Raw genomic sequence first — 15,989 nt, 5'->3', positions numbered from 1 at the left:
TTATCAACCTATGGATTAACCGATTCAGCCGCGTTTTTTCTCGTTTTAATGCCATTGAACACGTCTTTTGATCAGATTGACAGCTACGGTGAGACAATCTCCTGTAAAAGCGTAAAGGTACGTGTTGTGANATTCAATTAACCTATGGATTAACCCTCAGCCGTGTTAGCATTTTTTCGCTCAGGGGTCATTTTTTACCAAAACAAAACAAAAGTCTCATAAGAAGCATCTAAATGACCCCTGAGCGAAAAAATGCTAACACGGCTGAGGGTTAATCCATAGGTTAATTGAATGTGTCTGTCACTTTAAAAAAATTATTTAATAATCCATAATTCAATTTTTATGTAAAAATCGGAGAGTAAAGTTAGCTGCTAATGGTAGCCACCAGCGTTATCGCAGCTTCCGGTCTTGGCTATGTGGCAGTCTAACACACACACATTACCAAATAAGGAGTATGTGGGAGTTCCCCTCGATTCCATTGGCTCTGATGGTTAGAAAGAGATGTCAATCATCAAAATCGACCGAGGGAGGCCAGAGATATGGAAAATCACCCAAATGACCCCAGAAGTGGTGTTTTTTTGCTAAACCTCTCTAAAAAGGTCAAATTTCACTTGTTTTGCATCAATCTTGATACAGGGTACTTATTATATGTTGTACTTAGGATTCCAAAAGCTTTTAGTTACCATCTCATGATTCAAGGGTGGTTTTCACTATAAGTAACCTTTTTTTTGTTGGACTGACACTATAATTTTATTTGTTTTACTGTGTTCAATCAAAGTTTACTTTAAAATAAAAACATCTATATTGATTCTGACACTTCTACATCCAACTCACAGATGTAACCTTGCTTTGAGAAAAAAGATTATTAATTTAACCCTTTTAGAAGGGAAGATAAGGTAATTTGTTCTGGGAATGTCATTTTCGAGCCTGAGACCTGAAAAACAGGCTCAGGGCTTCACGATACAAAAGGAAGACATTAAAGATTATATTTTCTGTTTATCTTGACAGTATTTCCTTGTAATGCTGTTAGCTGACGATGAGTATGTTTTGTGCCTTTCAGTGACAAGTAAATTAAAATGATAAACAAAATTCACAGCAATTGTAATAGCCATTATACCACACTTTATGTGATATGCCAGAAATGCTCTTTATGGTTGGTATTTTATCCGTCTCACAAAGGTTAAAAATTGGCATCAGTGAATTTTACTATAAGGATAAACTATATTATATAGAACACTCTTTACAAACACATTGAAATTATGGAGAACATTCAGACTGATAACATTCAAGGTAATTTGACTTAAAAGTGGGGTGGGTAATTTTGGAGAAACCAGCTCGAGTGCGCTAAAATTTGAAAATACACAACCGGAAAAAATCTGCCACTTCCTTACAGAGCATACGAACGCGCAGATGACCAATGAGGGCACGAGATAAGTTTGTGCACAGATGGAAGGCTGACAGGCAGGTAGGCCATCAAGTTATTTTAGCCGGGCCGGCTCAGATGATTGGTCGTTCTTTTTACAGTGCTACGACTTCCACAGATGACATTCTTCTTTTATGGATTTTTTGTCAAAGCACTTAAGATGTTCATTGCTGTCGGGATGTTAAGAGCATTCCATGGAATATAACAAAAAGTGTTTCTCGAGCCGGTTTCTCAAACTTACCCACCCCACCTTTAAAAATAAACACATAAGCAATAACCGATTATAAAAGGTTGCACAGCATCTCGTTTAACCGTTTCCAGATGTTGCTCCCCGCAGTTATCGTGAAAACAACACACCTTTCCATAAAACATTTATCTGAACTTTGTACTATTATGAGGTAAGTAAATGCCAAAAAGCTGTCATAGTTTAAAAAGGCTTGTTTTTAATGCCAAGGACTTGAAGCATTATGGCAAAGAGTTTGTTGAGCATAACGCTAAACAGGTCGATATACACTGCGGTAAGTATTTATATTTGTTGGAAATAGTTTATGCAGCATAATTGTATTGTTTTTTCTCAGAAGTTGTGGCAATGTAAATTTAAAAATGGTGGTTCTTGGTTTGTCAAATTCTCATGTTGGTGCTTGTATTGAGCAAGTATAATACCATGCTAACATTTGGTAACACACAAAGTACAAATCCGGCTGATAAATTGACATTTCTTCCTGAGGCTAAAGGGAAACTCTTACAATTCATCTTCTGGGGACCATGAATGGACAATCCATTCTATAGTTGTCCAGACATTTGACAAAAAAACTGTCAATATGATGGTTGAAAGAAACATCAATATGGTCACCATAGTCCGATTCCTGCTAGTGGGATTCCTGTTGTAATTGTCACAAATCCAGTGGGATCGTCGTGATTAAAAAAACAGCAATGCACAAGACTGAACTTCATGTTTCCTAGAAGATAAATGCTATAGTAAATGGTATCAGTCTGGTTAGTGTTAGCTAAATGTCATGACCTGCAGTTTTTAATTGTTGTCTCCTCCTACCTACAGAAAAAAACTTGAAGAATGTCGCTCCTGCAAGATTTGTGTCAAGTCACACATAATCCTATACAGCCCTGTAGTCTATTTAATAACAATCTGCACAAAATAGGAGTTCATCCATAAAGAAGCTGTTGAGATATATTGTAAGAAAATAAAATCAATATTATGTGCTGTAACTTTAAATTAATACAATGTTCTTCTAATTTAAAGCTGCTTTATTCTGTAAACCGGAAATCGAGTTTGTGAACATCCGGTTTCCAGAATAATCAGCTAATCCTGCACTCAGAGCTAAAATACCCTACAATATCCATTTCAATAAAAGTGGTGGACTAACCTAACCCTAACCCTAACCAATCTTTATAGAGTGTTGCAGTGATGAGGTTTTTTTTAGACTGTCTTTGAATGTAGCCTCGCATTGGGGTCCCCTTGATTACATTTCAGTGTATTGCGGAAAATAAGCTCTGTGGCAAACACACCTACACGTTTTACTCAACAGGATAATCTCCACATATTAATGCAAGGGGCATGTGGTTCATCAACTGAAATGCAATAGCCAGAAGCAAAAAGCTAAAGGCTAAAGCTAAAGGAACTGCATCCCGGTCGCATGGCTTCGCATCACCACCGGCACTGCTAAGCTAACGACGGTCTCGTTGGTGTGATGCCGTAATGTAGTGTCCAAGTTAGCAACTGCCGTTTTATTAACACAAAATTGAATTATCGAAATTGAAGGATTTAATTTGCAATAAACAGTCCAACAGGGCATTAAGTAGTATTTTTCTAGTACCCCAGTTTTCCAAACCATGGCTTATAAATCGTTTTGTTGGAGCATTACATTTCTCACATGCTGGATATCTGCCGATGTATTAAACCAAATTGTTTTTCCAACCAGAAGCTTAATCCTAAATACAAAAAAGGTGCACACATTCCCAGAAACACATCTTCCATTCTGCTGACTGTTCCTTCTTTAATATTGTGAGGAATGTTCTGCAGTTGTGACTAAGCCATTTTAATAAGCACCAGCAACCTTTTATTTGTACTGCTTTTCACAACTGATTCCTGGCAGGGAATGTGTTTGCAATTATTCACAAGTCACAACTGGACCTCACATAGAGACCTCATCATTTTGCACCAGCAGGGTGGCACTGGGCAGTAAGTGTTAATCCCTCCTCATAAAGACCAGACCACAGCTGGACTGCTCATATGTAATAGAAAATTGTATAAATGGTATTGGAATGAAATGGTGTGAGAGTAAAATACACACATTTTCTTTAGGTGACACTTTCTTGAAGTGTCTTGCTAATAGGTTAACGCGTCAGAAAATAATTTCCGTGGTTGAGGAACCCGTCAGCTATCTGTTGAGGACAATTTAGACTCAGTGGACAACGGCTAGGATATCGGGATAACAGATAACTGGTCAAGCCTTCCCCTGAGTGCACCAATAATCATTCAGAGTCCTACTAGAGAAAGCCTACACCCAAAGAAAAGCAAAATCCTCAATGGATGATAGCTTATGGATTCCGAGATTGCATTTCTGCAAATGCCTGCCACCTCTTTTTCTTTCCAATCAAAGTAGATTATGATGGTCAATACAAGACGGACTAGAAACCGACTACAAATGGAAACCAGAAAGCTTCCAATATTTAAATCTTGTTGTTGACTAAAGATGAAATGCAGATCTGTATCTCTCTATAAAGATTATGGTAAAAGAAAAATAAACACAGTCTCTTACACTTACACTTTTACATTGCTAAAAGAGACCTCACAGAGAGAGATATGTGTTTAAATATGTTAAATAGTTGTTATTCGCTGCATTCTGCAACACAGAAGCTATAGTCTCTACATGAGCGAAATCATGTGTAATTGATGACCATCAGGAAGCTTCATTCCTATCCTGATTGATTTACTTTTATAGCCTCTGCTAGTTGAGTGCCGGACACATCTGCAAAGCTTAGGAAATCATTAAGGCTGATGCTCTGATGAGCTCTTGTAAAGTTGGAAGTAGACTCTCAAGAGCCCGCCTTTGTTCTTCAGAGAAGAGGCCACAAGCACACGTAACACAGCTGTTATTTACCAGTGTACAGGATATGATGCAACTCTTATGTGAAAATCTGTCTGTAATTTCAGGGGAGCTGCTAAAAGGGAGCAGGTCATAGGGCTTATCAAGGCCGCTCCTCCCATCACAGTTTGTTTTTGTTGAACCAGAAGTGCAATATGTTCCAAAGAAGGCAGATCAAAGCAACACTAACCTGTTACTTCAACACCAGCTGTTTAAAGTGCTACTGAAGGATCACATTCAGAAACTTTATTCAACCCTGCTTTGATTATTTTGAAATCAGCTCTCTTTTCGCTTTCATTCATCCTCTAATGTCTACTTTTAGGTCATGGCTCTCTTGATTGATGATCAGTGTTTGATAAAAAGTAACCATTTTAATGTCTGTGCTTAAAGGGAAACTTTGCAGATATGTTGAAGCAAATGAATTTTCGCCAACCGGCTAAAGTCTGTCAGAGGACCAACCTTATCAGAAAATGAGAGGGGCGCTTCGGCGGCAGTAACGCGAAGGCAAGCGGCAAATTGTTAATTTGCAAATTTGACAATGAATGAAGAAACTTAAAAATGATCAGTTTACTATGTAAGTATGATGCTTAAGCCTTAATTAACTTTGCCGAGGAGGTTATGCTTTCAGTTCTGTTACATTATTTACATATTACATTTTTTAACATTTACATTAGTACATTATTTTTCGCTATGAAAATTGCCTTTTTGGAGGTCTGCGCTATAGGATTGCCTTTCTAGTTATGACATTCAATCTTATACAATCTAAACACATACAGAAAAGTAACAACCACAATTTGGGTTTTACCTTCCGTCACTTTTCAGAACAGAACAAAAAAGTAACCTTTAAATGTTTTGAAGTTATTAAAGAGACAAACATTCAAGGCAGAATTCAGTGTTTTTAATTCTCAGATCTGCAGTAGTTTAAATATAGATACATATATTTTTGGATTATGTTACAATCAGTGTAAGGCAGGAAAAGAGGTGGTGGTTGTCTTCTGTTTTGGCACCTAGAGAAGCAGAGTAAACTGTCCTATTCTTCCCAGCATGGCCGGTACACCCGTCCCACCATGCACCTCATGGTGTTCCTCCTCAGGATGGGGATGTCCTGGTCCTGGTTGTTGTCATCCGCTCTCCGCTTGTAGATGGTCAGTCCGCCGTGCGTCGACCGCAGTTCCCTCCAGAGGCTCGGACTGCCGACGATGATCACCCTCGGCCCTCTGGTTTTACCCGCCGTGGCCAGATCTGAGTCGCCAAGACTGTTGTCTGTCACCTCGTCGCTCAGCAGTGAAGCGAAAGCATCCTGCTCAAGGGAGCCGTCGTCCATCTTGCCCATGGGTAGCGCAATCGACAGGGCGTAGCACTGGAACAAGAGCGCTGCGGCGAAGATGAGGGACATGAGTGACTGTCTCATGGTGAAGATCTTCCAGGAGTCGCAAAGCTTTGGCTTGGTGGATGAGGTTCTTTCTGGAGGTGATGCTTCGTTGTTCTGACCCTGAGATCGTATCATCCTCTTTTATATCCTTTTGGACTTGCTGGATTGGCCACGTTGATTCGTTTCTCATCATAAACCTTCCTGTTGTGATCAGGAAATTAGTTAAGAGCATTAAAATGCAGTTGGGTAGAACTCTTGCGGTGTTCAAGAGTGTTGTTTTGGTGTGAAGTTAATTAAAATCAATGACTGACATTTGTCTCCTGACAATGAAACAGTGGGAATTCTTTGAGCAGATGACAACAAGAAAAACATTAATCCTAAATGACTGCCCTTTAAAACAACAAGGAGGGATTACTACCCCGTGAATCTCTTGTGGTGTCAGACACTCGGACATAAAAGCTGTCCAATGGCATTGTTACAACAATTTTCAATATGGGATCTCATTTTGGATTAGAGCAAAACAAAGATGTGTGATTCATGAAGTGTTTGTGTGTCTGTGGCAGCCGCTCGTTGTTGACGTGGCAAAGAGGAAGTTGGGAAATTGAGGAGAATATACATGTAGATATGCTCCAGAGGCCCTGAGGCAGAAGTTGATTTGATCTCTTGCTAGACCGCAGCATAATTACAATCCTTACTAATTATAGTAGCCAGATTGGAGCTGCAGGAGTTTTGCATACCTGGGCTTGCTTACGATTCATATGAATGCGTTGATGTTATTAGCATTCAGATCAAAGGTGTTGACAAATTTATGTTTTTACTTGCAGTTTGGATCATTTCATGTCATAGACTGGTCCAGATAATTCAGAAAAAGCAGGTTTTTTCTCCTACTAAGATCTTCAGAGCAGATAATGCACCATGAGCACTGAAAACGTATCAGTATTAAGCACAGTAGTGGACAGAGAATAGATTTTAGATTTGACTGACGTGAATTGTAGAACATTATAAAACCTTAATGGCTAGACATATAATTGAATATCATTAAATTGTTCAGGTTATTTTAGTCCTGGTAATGAGCAGCCGGGCAGTTCAGCTGGACCATTTTCTTGTTGAAAACCATGTCTGTGGTTTCTAAAAAGCCTGTTTTTATTACTGTCTGGAAGGCCTCGTGTGGTTTTCAGGGGACAGACGGTTCTGTTAAAATCTTATCTTTCATTCCTAGATGTCAGATGGTCATTGATTAGAGTGGAGCTCTTAGGTGTTGATGGCGCAAAGGAGATTGTAAATTTATTTTGGAGGAAAACCATATGGAACTGTAAAATAAACGTGTTTTAGGAATGAAGAAGATAATAGTTTTATCCAAAAGATTATATTGTTTTGCCAGTACTTTAAAACCACGTGGTAAACATGCCAGGAACAGGGCTACAAATCTTTTAATGAAAACATATTGAGAATGGTTTCTCGTGTATTCCCTTTCATAGAAAATACATACATTTTTCTCCATTTCTGTGAAGTTTAGGTTTTCTGAAACTATGGTTTGAGTCAGGGAACTGAGGTCAGGCAAGGCAAATAAAATATTAAGGAAGTTAAGTTAACCACACACAAGGATACTCAGGCTTCTGAGAACTTGCAACCAAAATGTAATGAATTAGGAGAGCTACTGATGTTCCAAAAAGCCAAAACACAGTGCTCTATACATAGTATAGAGCACTCAAGGAACCCTCGCCAAGGCAATTCCCTATCTCGTAACAAGAGTGAAAAATAAAGTGTGTTTTTTTCTCTTATTCAGAGCCGCTCCAACATGTAATGGGTCCTTTCATTGGCCAAACAGACAAGCACCCAACAAACAAACAGAACGAAAAACATAGCCTCGCTGGCAGAATAAAGGTTAAGATAAATGGCTGAAATGTGCAAATGTAGTTCTCTTACAGGTACAAAGAGGTAAAGAAAAGCAACACTGGCGTACACTTCCACCCATATGATGTGTTCAAACTGATTAAGATAAGATAAGATGGACCTTTAATTAATCAAATCAAAAATAAGATCAGCGATAAAAATACAAATAATAATAATGAGAAACTATGAAATATGAAATGAATCAAATTAAAATTAAAATGGACATATATACATATAGAGTCATATTAAATATTAGATATATTAACATGGGTTGTGGAAACAGTGTCTATTTATGTATACTAATAGTTTCACATTATTGACCCCTTGTTGTGCAGCCTGATAGCTACAGGCACAAAGGACTGTCCGAGGCGCTTGGTGCTGCGTCGTGGAGGGATGAGTCTGTGGCTGAACGTACTCCTCATCTTCAATAGCTCTGCATGGAGTGGGTGGGAGGGGTTCTTTGGGATACAACTCATTTACAGTGTGATTGCATATTTAAGCCAGCAATCCAAAGATACAAACATACATAAATTTGCTCTGACTGTTGCGAGTTTAGGCAAAGAGATTCTGAATTTCCCTGCCAAAGGAGAAGTCTAAAGGAAAATATCAGATCAGTTTATATCAGTTTTGAGTTTTCCTGAATTGAACCCTGCGAAACGAACATTTTCGCACTACTGTCCGACATTCTTTGATGACAAACTTAATTCTTCTTTGGGTATCGGTTTAAAAAACACTGCATGTACCTTCACCCTTTGCTCTATAAATTTCTATGAAAAAACTTTATATTTTCCTTACATTTCTGGAAAACAGAGAGAAGCTACGGGAGGGAATATTCTCCATGGTTGCCCTGGGGTGTTACTGTCGGCAGCACCGGCGCATTAAAGTGTTTGTGTTACACAGTCAGTGCTACGTTTTTAAAAAAGAAGAAGGAAAAACAGACTTTTGAAAGGGATAAGATGCTGACATGCTAACTTTACTGATGGTCGCCAACCAAAACACGTGGCCCCGGCTTACGAGTACGAAGGTTTCGAAGAAAGAGACCCAAACGTATTCTCCCCCCTCAGCGCATCGTTTTTTTTCTCACGATACCGAGCAGTGGGCCACGAGACGCAAGCTTAAGTGTTATTCCAGCTAGGTAAATACAGGACACAGCTCCGACAGCGGTGCATGTATTAAGAGGCACAAATTGAATTATGTTGTTGAAATTCTAACACTGTGCGTTCTGCCAGCTGGTTTTGAGGTCAGACTGATTGAAATCTCAGTTTTCGTTCACTCGCAGAGAGGTTAAGATGTTCTGCACCGAAACATTCTGAGAGGACTTCCTTTTACAGGGGCAGGAAGTTCTGATGGATAGGCCTACTGGATGTTCTAATATGCAACCACAAAGTCCTGCCTTTACACCAATGCAGAGGTGGAAAACTACTCTGTGACTTTGTAGGCCTATACTCAATACTCTACTTGAGTATCTTCATTTCGAGATACTTTATTGTTTTCTGCATTAAATAAAAAAATGGAAGACAGACTCTTCCTTTAGCAATTTAAGGGTTGGTCTAGACTCTAGACTCTAGGGGAACATACAAATATAAAAATAAAGAGATGAAAGCTGATCTTGGATCTGGTGCTACCTCTCAGTGTGGTTTGGCTAAACCGCATAACATGCACCAAAGGAAGAGACGTCTCCAAAGTGGGCGCCCCAGTTGCGAGACACGAATGCTGGGTTTCCAACTGAGAGAAAAGATAGAAAAAAAACCTAATACATCATATCATCAATACATCTGCAGAGATATTGGTAGTCATGGAGATGGTTTCTATCACAATGTGGTATAAAAATAGCAGCATCGGCGCTCTTCGGTTGGAGAAGGAGACAGTGAAAGCACTTATCTCAGCATCATGTTTTTTGATGGAGGGATGGAATAATGAACTTCATGGACGGGAGGATATGGAGAATCCTGTCCCTATTCAGCTCTCACTCGCCTCAGTGACCACACCAAAGCCACAATGTTAATGCTGTGTGTGCGAATATTACTCCAAGATGCTCCAAGAAGTTTGAGCTTTAAAGCTTTACGTGACAAGCTCCTTATGTACTTTAGCTCGGAGAATAATTCTTTAGCTATTTTTGGTCTAAACGTAGAGAAGGACTTATTATTCAATATATGCTGGGAATAAAAAAAGTCAGAAAACCTACTTGCTTAATCTGTCTACTCTCCTGTATTACGTTTCGTATCATTTACTTAAATCAAATAACGGAACATAAACCGGTTTTTAAGGTAAAGCATGATGTTTTACAAAACCTTATCAAGTAAATTATCAAGTAAAGTAATCTTAACAGGGAGGTTTTGTGATTTGTTTCTTTTGTTTCAATTTCCAACTTTTTTTACTACTTAAAGTAGATTGTTTTTTTCTGTTATGATTTTTTTTGAACTGTTATAAAACATAAATAATAAATGTAACTCTCTTTCTTTGTATCTTAATGATCCTCCCAGAAAAAATGTTTCCTCCTAGTACTCTCAAGATGTTTCTCCAGGTATTGTCAAAATCCAAAATATGAATTCACCAGGAAGATCAGGACATTTAGCCAGCAGCATGTTTCTGAAAATGACAATGGCTGGCAGTCTGTTATCCATAATTTGTTAGAAGAATTTATATGAAATGTGTTTCTAACATCCATGTCCCCCTCAGAATGAATTGAAATAACTTTGGGGTTGTCTTCGGTTTATGAAGAAAATACCTGCATAACAGGTGTAATCATTACCCTCAGTGTGTTTAGAGCTAATTAGTTACTGTTACCCTTAACTAAGATGATAGACGTCCATGAAAAAAAGTCATTGCATTTATAGGCGACAGATAACTGTAAATTAATGGATGAAGAACATGTGTGTGGCATGACAAAGCACAGTTTGACAGTCTACCCATCCATTAAACATGGATTAGATTCCTTACTGTGCCTCATGCTGAGGCTGTAGACTGTTCCAGACTATCTGGCAGTCTGACAGTGAAAACTCCTCTGCTGTTTCTCAGCAACAGACTCTGTGGTTTGTTTCTGTGTCTCATATCCACAGAAACAAACAGCGAGTGTTTCAGCAGGGTTTGCACCAAAATGGATAAATGGTATGTGATTTGAAATGTACAATTGATTCAAAAAGGTTACTTAGGAAATTAATACATTCTTAAATTGATTTTTTTCTCCCTCAAACAAAGATGCTGTTTCTTGTTTTGGCAGTAAATGACCTTCACCTTCTGGGTGTAACAAGCGCTGCTGCACATATTCTGTAAACAAAATGTGCCGCTTTAGACAGATGTAGCAGATTGTAGGTGAAGGGAAAAAAGGAAACAAACCAATGCAGTTATATACATGTCAAAGAATGCTGTAAAACTCTAACACTTTTTTCTGTCTCATTAAAAATGCATCAAGCAACAACAAACATGCACACCAAAACAACAAATCAAGTTGGAATCATTTAACTGCCAATCCATAAAGGTGAAACATAATAGTAAATAAGGCAGACAACAAACGTTATTCAAAGAAATATGACAGGGTACACATTCTTTATTTATTTATCTTTTCTTGTATACTTTCTATCATAGTTTTACACTGTTAAGTATTAATTGAGCTTTCTCCAGCTTTTTTTTATCTCAACGAAAAATGAATACCGTTTTCATCGCGACACTTCCGTCAACAGAATCCTGTTGCTAAGGGGGTTCGTTGTCACCTCTTTCAAAGGACGTGCTAGTATAGAGAAACAGGTTTCAGTGTGTTGTTCATGCACAACTTGGTCCATTTTAGTCAAGCTTAGTAGTTATATTGGTGGCACAATGGCAGAGAAGCCCGCCGCGGTGGGAAATAAAGTTGGTAAATGTATGCTGCACAACTGGGTGGAAGAGGTGAGTTTACTTTACCTTAACTTTAGTAACTGAGAAGCTAGCCTGGCTAATGTTAGCCGCCAAACGTCACCCAAGAGTGCTTGTTAATGTAAGCTAACCGTGTGTAAACAAACCTTACCTCACTGTATAACTTTTAAGTTGAATACGTCATATAAAATACGTCATATTACTGGTATGCCTTGTTATGATATTTCACAACGTTAGACCATTTTTATGGTAGAGTAGGATTGTTTTAGCACGAAAAACCCACGTTTCCTTACGTTATGAGTTCCAGTGAGCTATTTCAGTTAGCCAGCATGCAATCAGTCATGATAATGTCCTTATGGTAATAACACATTGCAGTAATTTAATATGATATATGATTTCCATAACAAATACTTTTACTTGTAATTTAAATATATTTTGATGCTTATACCTTTCTACTTACAGATTTACTTGAAAATATGGTATAGGTACTTTTAAAAGACCTGAGTACTTTTTCCATCACTGTTCCTTGTTGTGTGTCTTTGTCATAATGGCTTTAAGACTTTTCTGCCATCTGCCTTACCTTGAAAACCTAAAAGAAATTACTTTCTAAGCTGAAACATGCTTATAAAAGGTAAATAAATGTTGATTCCCCCCATCTAAACCCTCCCTGTGTCCATTTATACAGAGGGCCATGGAGGATGTTGACACTCAGGAAACGAGGACACAAATCCAAAAACATGGACACAAAGGGATCATCACAATGGACCAGGAGTCTCAAATGGAGAGTGTCACCACGCTGAGAGCGAATTTCACTCCTCCCAAAGGTCCTGGGGTGAGGCTGCGGGGTACGTGTCTTTCACTAACAGTACCAACATAACATTATAACTCATCAATAGGCTAGGCATGTGTGTTCAGAAGTGTTGAAAATATTTGATGTAGGTCTTATCGAAAATGGGTCTGTGAACAAAAGGGCTTTCTCAGAGTGACTGCAGGGGAGCAGCCAAATATTGTTGGATAATGTTTTGAATTCTCTTTTGAATAAACATGTCTGAAAAGATATAGTATAGTGTTACTTTACCCATTAATTTTTGCGCAATCAGATGAGCTAGGTTATCTATGCTTAATCACTGTGCGACATATTATAAACACAACTGCTTTATAGTTGGCTACAGCTACATTGTTTTGTATTGTATTTCAATAGCTAAGTGTTGTTTACCATAAAACCGTATTTTTGTACAAGCCACTGAAGGTTGCCCTCTATGTTATTAACGGCATGGTGTAATATGCACATTTTTATACATTGACATACATGCAGTATCAGAATTCTACATAATTATGTATCCTTTGCCTGTTTTTCTTTCCCCCCCCCCTTTCCTCTAGTTTTAGATTTTTTTCCCTCTGTTCAGTAAATCTTTTTCAGATGATTTGCCCATTAATGTTTCTTTTTTATATTTCCATGGTCTAGGCATCAGAGGCGAGCTTTTGGAAAAACATAATGCCCAGAGGATAAGGTAAGTCAAGTATGAAGCAAGTCTTGATCTTAAAGAAAGTCTTACTGGAAGTGGTTTGTTTATGGGAACGGAGAACACTGGCTGACCATGTCCTGAGCGCAACACGCAGGAGAAAGTGATGTCATATTTACACGTCTGGCCTTTTTTCACTGTTCAATCACAGCTGTAATACCTTTTAAATCAGATTTATGATGTTATTTTGCATGAAGGTCAGTCATCCTTATGGTGTTCATTGCGTTGATCCCCAAAGATGAGTTTATAACCGTCCCGCACGAGTTAACAGCTCGTAAAGACTACAAAGCATCATGTCGAAAAGCAGACAGTGTGTCATCATTGAGTCTTAAGCCTTTCACTTTAAACATTATAAGACCACAACCACACAACTCCTCTATACTCATACATTTTTTACGGGCAGTTTGAGTATCACACTGCTCCTTCTAACAATGCATACAACTGAGGCTGATATCTTCGTATTTCTACAGAGAGAAGGTTAATGCTGAAAGGAACAAACCAAGTCCCAAAACTGACTTCTGCTCCACAACTCAGAGGGATTTCTGTGTACAGGGATTTGTGCCTCTTACCCCTGAAACAACCCAAGTAAGTGTTTATATCTGTGTGTATTGCAGGTTCACTGCAGTGATGAGAGCAAGTATCATGTACTATCATAAACAATATGTTGTATTTAGTGCCTAACCCTAACTTTAATGTTAGAACTGTTGTTAAAAGAACAGCCCAGTATGTTTCCCCAATTTTATATTTGTTTGGTAGATTTGCAACAGCATTATTTATTTTACCAGCCAATCGAATAAAGAGCATGCTTGATTATGATGAATGAATGACGTATTATTATAACGATGCCATTAGATTCCAGATTCAGTAGTATGATCATATGGGGCGGAAACAGGCCACTGACCGTGTAAAGGTTTTGAAATGATTAGTAGATTAATCCAAAGATCTTTAATGGCAGACATTTTGACTTGCAGGAAAAGCACATGTGGTACTAATGACTATAATGCCGGGAGTGTGGGGTAATAAATACCCCACGATAATCTAGCAGAACACATGGAATCACCCGCAAGAAGAAACACTCCATAGTGAAGTGATGTTGGTCCTAAACACACGAGTTGTTTTGTTGTGCGTTTTCCCGCAAGATAACCCTCCTCCCCTCTCCTAATACACTGCTATCTGCACTGGTTAGATTGTACGTATGCCTAACTATAATCATCATTACTTTGTTCCACATACTACGACCCAAGTGTTGTTTTATTTGTGTCATTCTCTGACTGTTCTGAAAACTTAAAAAAAAAAATTATTCAGTTATTTCCCACCATTTTGTTGTCAAAATGATTTATTACAAAAGGGAAACTGATAGCAAAAACAACAGAATATCAAAACAGCAACATAAAGAGGCTATTCAGACCAGGAGACGTCTGGGAAGAGAACAACAAATACATATAAAATGGTGAAGATCACAAGTACATTATTGTACATTATTTTCCTCTACAGCCGTCTCTGCTTTTCAGTTCTTCACAGATACCACATGATGTCCTTAAAGAAGTCATGCCTCGCCTGTAAAGGATTGAGGGGGTTACTTTAAGACGGCTGTTATGAAACATGAACAACATCTTCTGTGGTGCAGTGCATTTGCTTGTGATTAAAACACTCCTTTGTTGCCTTTTTCCAGGTTCATGATTACAAATCTGACCAGGCCATCACATTTTGGAGTGAAAACTGCCAGCGGATACAGGTGTGTGAGATTATTCCAACTGTTTGTTTGCTGTGACCGATGGAGCCACCTAGGTTTGCCCCTCCACGTTAAGGGCTAGCTGACAGACAACTGACAGCCGAATGCTTCCTAAATCCCAGCCTTTGGGAGACCCCCCCACCCCCCTGTATATTAAATACATTACATTAATGTATTATGGGCCAAAAGTAATAGATTATCTCAAAGTATTTGTTTTCCCTGATGCTGACCACTGTGCTTAAAGGTAGGGTAGGTAAGAATGGAGAAACCAGCTCGAGTGCGCTAGAATTTGAAAGTACACAACCGAAAAAAAATCTGCCCCTTCCTTCAGACTTCCTTACAGAGCCCCTCCTCCAACACACACGAACGCGCACATGACCAATGAGGGCACGAGATAAGTTTGTGCACGAGATGGAAGGCTGACAGGCAGGTAGGCCATCCAGTTATCATTTATAGTTATAATTGTCGTGCTTTTTACAGTACTACGGCTTCCACAGATGACATATTTTTATGGATTTTTTGTCAAAGCACTTAAGATATTCATTGCTATCGGGATGTTAAGAGCATTCCATGGAATATAACAAAAAGTGTATCTCGAGCTGGTTTCTCAAACTTACCTACCCCACCTTTAAGAGTATTCCATGGAATATAACAAAAAGTGTTTCTGAAGTGAATTACCTACCCCACCTTAATGTCCGATCATGTTTTCTGTTTTTTCCCTTATTTCTTTAAATAACCTACAGTCCCTAATGTGGGCAGAGATTGCAACAACAGTTGTTCTCAGGAGACCCGCACACATCCACCAATGTTGAGAGGAGGATGATTATACACTCTGCATTCAAAGCTCCCATTGTTCCCTCTGTGAAGTGTCCTCCTTTGTGATGTTTTATCGGTGTCTTCTGTCAGACAGCGAGTACAGAAGCATTCAGTAAAGCCCCTGTCACACTGTCCCGAAATTGACACACAAATATGGAATTGTGAATTTCGCACGAAGATGGCCCCGAACCACACACGAAGGCAACATTTACATTACATTTAAGACATACAACTGCAACGAAAGTAACAACGATTATGTTAAAGTACTATGATACTG

At 38.7% G+C, this 15,989-nt stretch overlaps 2 protein-coding genes across 2 annotated transcripts; one reads left to right on the top strand and one right to left on the bottom strand.

The window, feature by feature from the left end:
• Window positions 1-5,403: 5,403 nt before the first annotated feature.
• pmchl (pro-melanin-concentrating hormone, like) lies at window positions 5,404-6,016 on the bottom strand. Its single transcript, XM_010797454.1, has one exon. The coding sequence runs from the start codon at window positions 5,936-5,938 to the stop codon at window positions 5,558-5,560; it is 381 nt and encodes a 126-aa protein (XP_010795756.1). The 5' UTR covers window positions 5,939-6,016; the 3' UTR covers window positions 5,404-5,557.
• A 5,508-nt stretch (window positions 6,017-11,524) lies between these two features.
• On the top strand, window positions 11,525-14,935 carry spag8 (sperm associated antigen 8). Its single transcript, XM_010797478.1, has 5 exons — window positions 11,525-11,674; window positions 12,327-12,486; window positions 13,107-13,152; window positions 13,635-13,749; window positions 14,837-14,935. Exons 1-5 carry the CDS (start codon window positions 11,606-11,608, stop codon window positions 14,933-14,935), a joined length of 489 nt encoding a protein of 162 aa, XP_010795780.1. The 5' UTR covers window positions 11,525-11,605.
• Window positions 14,936-15,989: the final 1,054 nt, after the last annotated feature.

Source organism: Notothenia coriiceps, unplaced genomic scaffold (genome assembly GCF_000735185.1).
Source record: "Notothenia coriiceps isolate Sejong01 unplaced genomic scaffold, NC01 NC01_scaffold00002499, whole genome shotgun sequence".
NCBI classification, from domain to species: Eukaryota; Metazoa; Chordata; class Actinopteri; order Perciformes; family Nototheniidae; genus Notothenia; species Notothenia coriiceps.
This window is presented reverse-complemented; position numbering and strand designations above follow the sequence as displayed.

Coding starts and splice junctions, on each gene's coding strand:
- spag8 (XM_010797478.1), top strand. CDS start 11,606: ATGGCAGAGAAGCCCGCCGCGGTGGGAAATAAAGTTGGTAAATGTATG. Junction 11,675..12,326: donor TGCACAACTGGGTGGAAGAG/GTGAGTTTACTT, acceptor CCATTTATACAG/AGGGCCATGGAGGATGTTGA. Junction 12,487..13,106: donor TCCTGGGGTGAGGCTGCGGG/GTACGTGTCTTT, acceptor TCCATGGTCTAG/GCATCAGAGGCGAGCTTTTG.
- pmchl (XM_010797454.1), bottom strand. CDS start 5,938: ATGAGACAGTCACTCATGTCCCTCATCTTCGCCGCAGCGCTCTTGTTC.